The sequence below is a fragment of the Ixodes scapularis genome, unplaced genomic scaffold (genome assembly GCF_016920785.2).
Source record: "Ixodes scapularis isolate PalLabHiFi unplaced genomic scaffold, ASM1692078v2 PGA_scaffold5__190_contigs__length_132052651, whole genome shotgun sequence".
NCBI classification, from domain to species: domain Eukaryota; kingdom Metazoa; phylum Arthropoda; class Arachnida; order Ixodida; family Ixodidae; genus Ixodes; species Ixodes scapularis.
The window spans coordinates 123,645,776-123,658,050 of record NW_024609880.1 but is presented as its reverse complement, the minus strand read 5'-3'; the positions used below and the strand labels follow the sequence as shown (position 1 = coordinate 123,658,050).

Sequence of the window (12,275 nt, the reverse complement as noted above, 5' to 3'; positions counted from 1 at the left end):
AAGCCAGGACATATAGGCTCTTTGCACAGCGTCGAAGCTATAGAAATGATGCGGTGCTTTTGGATTCGGAACATTATTGGTCCACCCCTATTCAATGTTAAGCGTGTCATAGTAGCGTCGAATGGGATTAAACCTGGCGGCCCGTGGCTTTGGGCTTTAGTCCATCGTAGGATGAGGCAAAGTATAGCGGTGCGAGAACGAGAATGATCAGATTAGCATCCGTGTTTCCGCACTGCTAGCGTCGTACGTGTTGCCAGTGGTAACTTTGGGACTCCTCCAGAGCGCTTCCAACCTGCATTCAATCCATCTGAAATTTGATTTCGAAGACGCTCAGCAAGTTTCTAATTGGAAACATACGTTCATTTTCACCAATCAAAAACTTCATGAACACGCTTTTTCCAATTATTCAAATTAACGCGTCAAATAATTAACCCCCTATATTATGTCCCTATGGCCGTCAAGCTCGCCTGCGTAAACCGCCTTTGTGTGCCTTTCACTGTATATATATATATATATATATATATATATATATATATATATATATATATATATATATATATATATATATATATAAATATATATATATATATATATCGTAAAAAGGAGGTAAATACTTTTATTGGACGACGTTCCGAGCGGGGACCGCTCTTCATCAGGTCTATATATATATATATATTCTAATTTAGAATCAACCACTTTGTATAGTAATATCTCGCACAACTAAACTCTGCACAGCACACACAACACACACACAATCACGCACAAAACAAAATCAATTTGTGCGTCTATTTTCGCGCATATATCTTGGGAGGTTCCATCGCTGGAATAAGGGAAGTGTTAAAAATACCATCTAGAAATGTCTTCTGCGCAATGTCATTGAGCATGACGTTTCAAGTGCAAGCGTCACCACGCAGACTGCATTTCTAGGTTCTAAACACGTCTCGCGCAAAGTTGCACCCCTGATTGCAGTAAACAAAATAGACCTGCAGCATGGTCACTCGCCGACCGCCCTTTATAGACTTCAGCGATTGGCTCACACAAGAGCTTTGCAGGAAAGTAGGCGCGCCAGGTTCCTTACAATGTGGCGTATGAATTGATTTTTTCAACTGCCTCCCCCCCCCCTTTTTTTTTGTAGCTTAGGAGTAATGAAGCGATTATGAGCAGTTCGGTAATTAGACTCTTGCCTATTAAAATATACTAAATGACTTGTGTTTCTTTATTTTTGTTTTGTGTATGTGTGAGTGTAAAAAAAAATGGTTCAAAAGCCGGAGACGTCCAAACTAAAATAAAAATATCAACTTCGCATAATAATAAAAAACATCATAAAGCATTTTGCTTTTTTCGGGATACATAACCAGTGGTTACAGAACAAGTGTGCGGGTTTATCTTAACGTAACCACTGATGATGCCTTCTGCATGGGAGGCAAAACGTTTAATTAATTTGTTTCATCTTTCATGTAAAATCGGTGTGCTTATTTTAGGCATTTTTTTCTCTTCCATCTTCGCTAGTAAAGAAGTAATATGTTAATATTCTCGATTCTTCATTCCTCTGGTAAACGGTAACGTAAGTATACAGAACCTATTGGTGGTTTCTGAGCGTTGGTTTGCATTCCACAATGTGCGCCTAGCACGCTGGTCGAGATCAGGAATTCCAAAACACACATTTTGTAACTTGTTTTGACCGGCAGTTAGTTGGTGCGCCGAAGCCGATTTGCCGTAACCTAGTTCCCACGGAACACTTGGAACCGAAAAGACATACACGTAAAACGACAAGCAACGGACCAGAACAAGAAAAACAAAACGATTCAAATAAAAAAAAAAAACGCGTACCAAGAAGTTGAAGTAGTCCAGGTCGTTTTTACGTCACGTATCGCTTTTCCAAGTTCGTCTTTACAGCTTTTTTTGTCTCGTTTCCTTCTCCGGTAACGCCTACTTCCTCGGTGGGCGAGGAGCGAGCGCTGCTTCTTCGCCGAGTTCCAGCTGACTGGGTCATCCAACCCGCCAGACGGGATGTTCTAGCGGCGGTTTATGTTTCTACTTGCCAACTCCGCCGCTGTTGGCCGAGACGCCGTCTTTACACTGAAGGTCAAGGGCGCTCGGCGTGTGTGTGCGTGCGTGCGCGTGAGCTGTACAGCCGCAGGCTGCGTTCTGGGTCGTTCCTGTTTCCTGGATGCCGGCCGAGGTTACCGAGCCGGACGGAGATGGCCGATTTTAATTGGCTTCTGCCGTAATTGCCTCCCCCTCTCTCTCTTTCTTCTTTGCCTCTAAGTTTGACACTTAGCATTTTGCGAACCCGCGGTGCTGCAGCAGGTCCCTCAAGTCACCAACAAGCCGATCTACTCTTGTTGGTGAACGAAGTTCCGTGTTTGTCACGGTGTGGAACTAGGCCACAAACAACACTTTAAAAAAGCCCGTGCGTCTCCTTTCCCTCACAGCACTCGGAGAGCCAATCACCGCAACTTACGGAGGCAGGTCAGCGAATGATGATGCCGAAACATATGTTTAGACCATAAAACTCAGTCTGAGTTGTGACATTAAGCAATGCAAGCGTGACGTCTTCCATTGCTTAATGTCACAACTCAGACTGCGTTTATCCCAGTAACGCAAAATTAAAGCATAGTTTGATGAGCTAAATGAACTAAGTGATTGATCCCCAAAGGCTTCGGTAAAAGCTAAGGACAAAGATCACGAGAATTGACTTTTTCGGCTGAAACTCACCTGTACAGTCGGAAACGTTTGGCAGTGTCCTATTTACAAGAAGGCGGAACCGGACCGGACGACGTCCCTAGTTGTTCTTGGTGGCGTACTTCTTCTCCCCCTGCTCGATGGCCTTGGTGACCCTGTCCAGGACGTCAGCGAGGCCGTCCAGAATAGCGGGGTTGATGGACGGCAGGCTGAACGTCCTTTTCTGGCCCTCCCTGAAGAACAGGCTGACGCCAAGCAGCGGGAGCAGCAGGCCTCCGAGACCCAGCATCAGCAGCATCGGCACGGCGTTGGTCAGCATCGACGGCAGCGAGGAGACCAGACCGTTCATGATGCCCGTTAGACCCTGGGTGAGACCAGCGGCGAAGCCTCCCGCAGCCGCGGCTCCAGCTGAACTTTGTCGGTTGATGTTGGTCTGGTACAGCGCTGCGTCCGGATAGCCGGCTTCGGAGAGCGCCACCGCTGCCGCCGATAGCACCAGGGCCAACAGGGTCATCGGCTTGCTCTGCATCTCGGCTTTCTGTGGCGTTTTGGGAAAGAAGAGTTGAACCGTGTGATGGACAGCTCAACAGTATCGCAGCATTTGTTTGACTACTAGACCTATATGACTGAGGCTGGCTTCTACAACACCGAGTGGGGTAAAAAGAGGTAAAAATGTATTACTCTTAACGTCTTGTCACAAGGCATGCTCAACGAAACGAAAGGAACCAGTGGAACGCGTGGCCCCGCGCGGATACAGTGGCTCTAGCAATTACTAGATCAACCGAATGCCGGAGCCATGTGGTCCCTCTAGGCTATACTGTATATGTTAGCTGTACGCGATACAGTAACTGTATACGCTCCTGAAGCGAATCATACGTCGTTACTCTAGCGAGGCCACGCGCTGTGCTGGTTCAGAGTAATTTCGTGAGCACTTGTAGGTTGACGAGTATCGAGTATTTTATCTTCCCAGCTGTACGCCGAAGTCGCTTGGTTGCATGTTTCTTCCAATTGATAAAATATTTCGTTTCTTTTTTTTTTCTTCGCCAAATAGTTTTAATGCCTAGAGACATGAGGATCTGGACTGGACACTTAGGAGCTTCGGGGTCAACGGCGTAGGTTTTTCCGCGCACGCATCAATGAACACCAAAGTGATAGCTCTAAATTCATGCTGACTGCTTTGAGGAAAATCCATGGTTGCGGGGAACCAAATCACGGAAACTCCATTCTCTTGCCCCAGACGTGTCTTAAATATTGTCACGAATGACAATTGATGAGGCGATGATAACTGAAGAGAACTAAACGTTTACTAGGGCGAACTTGTGCCCAAAATAAAGAGAACACAAAGAAGAAGAACAGGACGTCGCGGGCGTCGAAGTCGGCGTAACAGCAGGTTCGAGCGCTAGGGCGAGACTGACTGCGGCTTGCCCCGCGGAGCCCTTTTTGTACGCGCGTGGGCTTCTCGAACAATCAACCGTAAAAGGTTCGCGCATCGAACATTCTGACCTCGAACATTCAACAGAGCTCTCGAATTTCCGAGAACAGTAAATTGCAACAATAAATAAAAGGCATCAGGAATCGAACCCTGGCCTTCCGCGCAGAGGGCAAGCGCGATAACCGTTAGGCCACGGGCGCACCGCCTGCTTGGTCAGCTGTGCTCGCGGCAATATGGCATGTACGATTCCAAATGTCGAAAAAAATTGGAGATTAGTGTTTTCTTAACACGTTAGAAAGATTATACTGATTTATGTTTTATTTTTTCCTTCAATCTGGACAAGTAAAACACTTTCATGTGGAAATGGTGTCCCACAAGGTACACAGACTCACTGTAATATTGCAATAAATACTTCGCATAGCATGCCCGTGACCGCAGAAGGCTATGATAGAATTACAGGGATGTCTTGCTGCTAGCTGCCACGGTATAACTTCAACGAAACGCGCTGGTTTGCAGGTTTGAACCCCGACCGAGATAGTGCCAATCTGACGAAGACTGACTGTGGCACAAGCACTGTGCAAACTAAATTTCAACTGCGCGTTTAAATAAATTATAAGCTCTAAACTAAAACAAATGCTTTTTTTTTCAGACAAATCATGTTACTGTCATTTCTTCGTACAACTATGCCGAGCGCTATTCTAGTGGCATTATGTTTACTTCCCTTTTTTTAACTTTGATATCCTGCCCTCTGCACATGAATAGCCTGATACCGGTCTCTTAGGCTATGTCAGGGACATCAGTTGAAATATTACAGGCCCCCAATCAGTTTCCATTATGCGGTTTTAAAAGAAACGATTCAGGTGACCTTATAAGTTATTTCAGAAACGAAAATAGAAAGGACATGAACATCTGATTTCTTCTGAGACCGCAGAAGAACAGTAAAGCGTCTAGGACTTTTTTCAAGAAGGGCGCGCCACAAGTGGGGAGTTCTTTTTTTCTAATATTTCTTGCAAATTATCAACAATGAATTCTATGTTGATTCAATTATTTTATTTTTAATAATTAACAATAAACAAAACCGCATGGCGTCCTTGAGGTTCACAGTAAAAATTTGATGATTTGTCCAATGTTATCTGAGTCGAGTTATTACGCAAAAGCGGGTAAGTGACGTAAATGCACGCCGTTGCATTGGCTGACCGCCTTTTTATCTATGTAATATCGCATGGTCGCGATAAAAGGTCAAAAAGGGAAAAAAAAAACACTGATGAAAAGGGCGATCATGAACAAAACGCAAATTGTTCCGGCTTTTTTTTTTTCAATGACTGTTTAGATTTAGCATTAAAATGTGCGAAAACTGCGTCAGGTATACAGACTACATAGCGCGTTACAGGATTCTTTTTAACAACTGTTATACTACTAAACGGTGCCTTAGTATGCTTATTTCCCGCTTCCCAATACAAGAAAACGACAGGACATTATGAAACAAAAGTCAACCAAAAAGCTTTTAGAATGTGTTCCAATTTTGTTTGTTCTTACGTATCGCCCTTAAATAAGTTAAATCACCGCAATAACTATGTTCAGTAAGAGGCGCAACATGTTGTGGATGAAGAATAAACTCAAAAACCGACTCCAGGACAAATAATGTCTTGGTCACGAAAGCTGTGTCGTCTGTTTCGTCCTCTTGCGTGTTTCTTTCGTTTTAAGTAAATGTAGATCACCAACAAGCTCAAGTCTTTAGTCAATCTTAATTCACGCATTGAAAGCTATTCCTGTGGATCGTCGCTTAGCGACTGCAAACAAAAGTTCTTACAAAAAACCTGCAAGTCAGTTCTTTTTTTCAAAGGCGGCAGCTTTGTTAAGTTTTGCGGGTCGAGATGTGTCCTAATGTTGCCAGGCAGCCAAGCGACACGGCTGTGGCCAAAGGCACGATGAACCGCTTGTCGAAGGCCCAACCTTTTCCTCGTCCCTAATGGCTGCGCGGGGCACGCGGTGACACGGGTGAGGGGATATGCAGGAAATCTCTCCATAAGCGCGCCGCTCTTAAATAAAGACCCGTAGGGTTTCCTGAAGTTTTTTTTTAGTTTAAACATATTTCCAGGTCATTGCTTTAATACCTCGCGCCGCGACTTTATACACGTGACCTTGGTGCGCCCCGAAGGGCGTTGACTGCGGCTCAGATGGGTTAACGACATTGCGACCGTCGGGACTTATACGGGTCTAGCAGAATAATATCCTGGTTATATAACTAGAAAAAAAAAGACATCAGAGATATAGAATTTACATTGTGATTGTACAATAGGAGTAAAATGCTGCAACGCCTGCAGCATCCGGCAGGCAGACCTGCTCCAGACTTTTGTATAGTGGCGTTTGCTTAGCCGATTCCAAACGTCGGATTGCTTCTACACTAGGCTTCTTCAAGATCGTGGGGCTTAGAGGCGATTTTGGGAGCGAGGAATGCTTTTTGAAACTGAAGCGAAGTTAGTGTGTTCCTGAAACAGTCGGGGTGTACTATACATGTCCCGTTGTGACCAGTGAATAGCGCTTGATCAAGCCAAGCCTGATGCCTACCCTTGAAGTTTCGGATCGCTCGCCTAGTCCTTTCCTGTGGCACTGCCGCAGCTGCAGGCCGCATGGTGGGTTCGCGTTTAACATGGTGAAAGACGGATCACAAGAAAAGGATACAGAGTGGAGAAACACTCCTCTTGCCTTGTCTTCTCGCGCACTGTTCTTTGTCGTGTTCAATGTCTACCAACTCGCCCAGCTTACTATCTTTACACAGTCTAAGTGGGATCGTCGGTTGTTTGCGGCTTGTGTCTCAAAAGAGTACACCACAAACAGCCTTGTCGTTTGTGATTTATTCTTCCGGGAACACCCGGAGGTCTCTGAAAGTAGGTATCCCAAGAGAAAGAAACCCCAAATGGTGAGGTCTTGTTTACGAGAGATCAGCACCATAGTACAGTGGTTAACAAAAGGAAAGAGCGAACTCTGTTCTTATGATTTGCAGAGGAACTAAGATGTCTTTTTGATTTACCTTTGAAAAACGGACGGTTATTTTGCCAGACCGTTCGCGTGATGTATGAATGGTCGTGTTCACGCGCGAATAGTGGACTTCACGGTATCTCCAGTTTTTGTCTAGTTTCTACAGTATTTAAAGCGGTTTACCTAAGTCATTTGCTAGTTTATTAACTATGTTTTGATTTCTGCGCGCAGTTGGACTAGATTACACCGCAGTGCATGTCGTGCGATGGAGACTTCTGACGTTAAACTGCGCAGCTTTTTTTTTGTCTCTTTCTTCACTATCTAGAGTCAATAAGATTGAATTGAACGCGTAGCTGTTTGCCCAATGACATCCAAATACTGCGCATGTTGGCGCCTATCCTCATGAACAACTCGAGAAACCCGAAACTTGGCGAGTCCCGTGAACCTTGTTATCGCTCTACGCCAGCGAGATTCCGACACTAGCCAACATAAAAGCGCTCAGGAACCAATCACAGAGCAAGAAGTGCTCAACATACTAAGTCACACCCTACGTTTCTTAAGACTTTACTGGTTATAGTTAGTTTTGTTTTCTACGTGAGGCAAAATATCATAAGCCGATTATGTCTCTTGGCCCACGTGACTTGCTTGAAAGAAATATACCGACTAAATTGTTCTTTTCATCATTCATTACTTTAGTATGACTGGTCGTGGCAGTCTGGGAATAATATTAACGAACAATGACATGGTAAGGAACGCGCGCGTTTACCTAACTGCCTACGGTACATACTAAAAACGTTTGCACTCCTAAGGCTGTAAATCAGTTTGTTCCAGGGCTAACACCCTAAAAGTGTTACAGCGACATTTTAGGAGGATACTGGTGAGCGCCGAAAAAAATAGAACGCTTGACATTGTTCTCGCCAATATTTCGACTAATGCAGAATATATAGGTCGAGCAATGTATATTCAGGAATATATATCCGTGACAATAATTATTCGAGATTGATGCTCAAATAACCTCGCTAAAGTGTGTGTCAGTTTTACGAACACCCTTCAAAAAAAGTGTTCGACTCGCTTTTACACCGTTTAAAAATTGGAGGGCATTATATGGAACTAACACACCCTCGCGCCATCAAAAAGGGTGCATTACGTTGAATTAGGATCTGAAATGGTTTAACCTTCGGTGTAAATCTTAGGGGTCTCCCTTTACACCCTTAAGGGTGTAAAAAAGTCTAGTGCGTACTACGTGTAACGGAAATCAGAAAAATTGCGTTTGGACGACAGCCAAATAAACTAATCACGCACAAAAAAAGAAAAAAAAAAAAGAGCGCGGGAGCACGGCGTGTTTACTGTGGACGATTGGTTGAGGCATTGATAGCGAACGACAAAGACGACGACAACCGTGAGGGTGCACTTTTGGCGCTCTTTCATTGACCCCATCGGATCGCCGACTGCGCTAGGGTTTAGTGTGAAACAGAGTGGATCTACAGAAACACGAACAGAGAAACGAAAAGTGCGAGAGTGCGGAGTACCTACTGAGGTCGGTTAGTTTAACCGATAATAGCACGTGCAATGAAAGATAGCGAGAGCCATGGCGCTACGCTTTAGGCGGCGTCTGATTGATATACCGTAGCGTAGCGTCGAACTTACGTTCGCGACTCCGACGGTGTACTGTAAATTTCGCCGTTTTTTTATTTTCGCCGGAAGGGCGCAAAAGCTGTCACGGGACATTTTGACAGCCGTAAGATCACCGCTTCAAAAACCCGCGTCTTTGTTTGTTATTTTTTTTTTTGTACCGCTGGGTGGCGCCGCTTCTTCTGGTGTGGTGTATAGGCATTCGGGACGATATAAGGACCAGGTAACCTGCGTCACGTGGGCATTTCTGACGCTGTGTTTCAAATCGAGGGGTAGTACGGTCAAAAAGTGGTTTCTGCAGAACGTTTCGAACGTCAAGCACGGCAAAAGAACTAGGTTCAGGCTCCGCCTTCAGCACCATTTCTCGGCCTTTGGCCCGGTGGAAGGCAACGGGCGCGTGCTGGAGATAAAGCTCCTATCGGGATCTTAACCTGTCGCCGACTGTAGACAAATTACTGTTTCACAAATTACTCGAAAGAAAAAAAAAAGTATATTTCTCACTTTAATGTAGGAATAAATTTGCGTGTTTTTAGGACGCCTCTTTTAACTGTTTCTTTCTAGCTATCAAGTAGCGCATACGATTAGCTCTTTCCGTTACAGCGCCCGTACCTACCACGTGCATTCTGTACGGAGTACCGCACCGCGTGAGCACGTGGCTGTCACACCATCGGAGCGGTTGGCCGCACGCGCGATGGCGTCGTTCTCCTACGCCGTCCACTCACCTGGTCACTCCTCAAGGCGGTCGAAAAAATCCCGGGATTGCCGGAGCCGAAGGAAGGGGGGAGGAAGCGTCCGAGTGCGAGTCCGCCTCGTACCTCAGGGAAACCACGAAGACGCAAAAACTTCGTACGCCCGGGACACCTCCCGCGAAAATAAAAGCAAGCACACACCTGGGCCGCCCAAAAACAAGGCACAGAACGAGACAGCCCGAACGAGTCGGCCTCATGCGCGACAGGCCGTTTATATACCGGTCTGGGACCCGGCCGGCCAGAAACCCAAAAAGAGCCACCTCCAAAGCTAGGAAGAGAACGAGATAAAAAAAGAAATAGAAAAGGAAAGAAGACATTTTGAAAAAAAAAAAGGAGGCGCGAGCGTTCACGAGGAGAGGGCCCGACTACGGCCGTCGATAAGCTGGGAAATTCCTGCCGGTCACGAGGCCACGTCGGAACGGGCTCCCCCGATTGGTCCGTTCGGGGGCGGTGACGTCACGAACCACGCCGGATTTCGTTAACGCAATGTGGGTCGCGAAGACACCTCCTGGACCCGGCGAGACGCGATGGGGGGGTTCTGCGAGGAATTTAGGTCCACGAGGGCTTCACGACGACGCGCTGGACTGCGGGAAGACGGGCAAGCGGCGGGCAACGCACCGCCAGCCGGGAAGCGTGTGGTCGGGCTGTTCCGGCCGTTCAAGATGAATGGAGTCCGTCGTTGGCTAGATCGTATCTCGGCTTACGGATCGCTCGCACGTGTCCAGATTTTCCAAGGTTGCGGTGTTTAGTCCCGCGATCGTTGCGTAAGCCGCGCCCACACTGCTAAAATATTATTAAAAAAAAAACGCAGTCTAACGACGTGATGACACAAAAATATTTCAGCTTAACCTTATTTATGCAGCCGACGTCCAGCCTTGGCCTTTCTGGCACGCGCCGCCTTGTCTTTTTGAAAGCTTTGTCTCGTCCTTCTTTGCTACCGCTTTTTTATTATCGTATTTCGCTTGCTACTGCATCCGCAAGCTTTTCGGCAGCTTCCCGAGTCTTTTCAAATCGTCGCGGCATCGCTTCGCCCTCCACTCCTGCTTCTTATTTTCTTATTTTTTTCTTGTTTTCAGAATATATATATATATATATATATATATATAATTTTTTTTTGGTAGATGGCCAACTCCAGTTCTTTCCACTGTGCCATGCGACGCGAACTTACGAATGCTCGTGAAATCTGACTCAGCTTCCATAAGCGTGCAGTTGTGCGTTAAAATGTCGCGCTGGAAGCCATTACTTTGTTGAAATATGTAATCCTCCGTTTCTCCTTGATGACACCGAGGTGTCGGAGAAGTTTTGCAATCAGGTTGATTTTCAACGCACCTGAAAGCCGCCTTGGCTTAGTGTTACCTCGACAAGATTCAAGCAGAAAGCTCAATGCAGGGCGTAGTCGTTGCCCATACTACTGTTGCGATCAATCTCTATAAGTTCGCCTTTCAATCCCAATCGAGCCGAGGATAAACTGAACACGAAGGGTGTTCCCCGCCAAAAATGCCCCGTTTATTTATTTCTCAGACTGTAAATAACTTACTTAATTCTAGTCACACTCTGTGTGAAAAGATCAAGTCCGGGTGTTTTCGTTCGACGCATCGAGGAAGTGGCAAAGAAAGTAAAGTTAAACGGCCAATGCTCGTGCTGTTTTATAACAACAAGAGCATCGTACAGTGGTTATCTCATGTGCCTCGTTGTGCAAGAAACAAAACAAGAAACAAAGTGCGAATAAACCGCCTGAAAGTTCACAGGCCGGCTCGTCAAACCGGTTGGATCCGCTGGTCGTCTTCCCGCCGTGCAGCGGAGTGCAGAGGCGAAGCCCTCCTTAGGGATGCGACGAAAGAAAGCGGGCAGGCGGAGAGCGCCGTAAAAAGATCGAGCGTTACACAATAAAAATCGATCGAATAATTTGGGCGCTTCAACTACACGCTTTACTGTTCAAACATGACCAACATGCAGCTGACAATCACCGAAACCGACCGGGCGGCGATGAAAGAAAGCTGTCTGACGAGCCGCACTACTCACTAAAGTGGGTGACAAAACACCCGAACGCATAAAATTGGGTATGCCAGTAGCGAATATGATAGATAGGAAGTGTTCCGAAGCAACAACACATAGAATTATCGAGGCCCGCGAACATTCTCCTCTTCCTCCGTCGAACGTCATCACAGTTCAACGGCACCAACTCAGCAGTTGGACCCGAGCCCGACGACGAGCGTGCTTCGACGCTTCGATTGAACCCGAGGTCCAGCCGAATGCCGACGCTGATCTCACCGTGATGACGTCAAAATTTTTGTGCGCAGGTTTTTATTATTTTGGGGGAAATCGGAGGAAGTCGATGGCTCTGTTTTGTTGTTGCTCGCTACCAGAGCGCCTCCGGTGGGCGTACAGATGGACAAATGGTGGCTCCAGAAAATCGCACGCGCGTGCTTCGTTCGACGTAGATTTCGTTTTTGGCGAGGGTGACTCGGTATAAACGAAAGGCGCAAGAGCGTTACGAGCGAGAGAACGATGTACGAACCGTGTCAGTGTCGCAGCAAGACTCCCTCGCGGGTGCTGTCGTGGGCTAGCGTAAGCGATCATGTGACCATAGCGACGACCAATGGCGATCTTCCGAGGTCGCGGTTCGAGTCTCGGTACACGAACAATTGCACCAAGATTTATTGACCGGAAAACATATTTTACGTGTAAAAATTACGTCAAATATGGTATGTGAATAGTCAACAATACTTTTACAAACACACACACACATACACACAGAAAAGCGTATCAAGTATGTCTTCTTTGAATTCTGTCCATCT

General features: G+C 46.2%; 1 protein-coding gene across 1 annotated transcript; it reads right to left on the bottom strand.

Moving 5' to 3' along the window:
- Positions 1–2,785: 2,785 nt before the first annotated feature.
- Positions 2,786–3,214, bottom strand: LOC121048658. Its single transcript, XM_040505264.1, has one exon. The coding sequence runs from the start codon at positions 3,212–3,214 to the stop codon at positions 2,786–2,788; it is 429 nt and encodes a 142-aa protein (XP_040361198.1).
- Between the last annotated feature and the right edge of the window lie 9,061 nt (positions 3,215–12,275).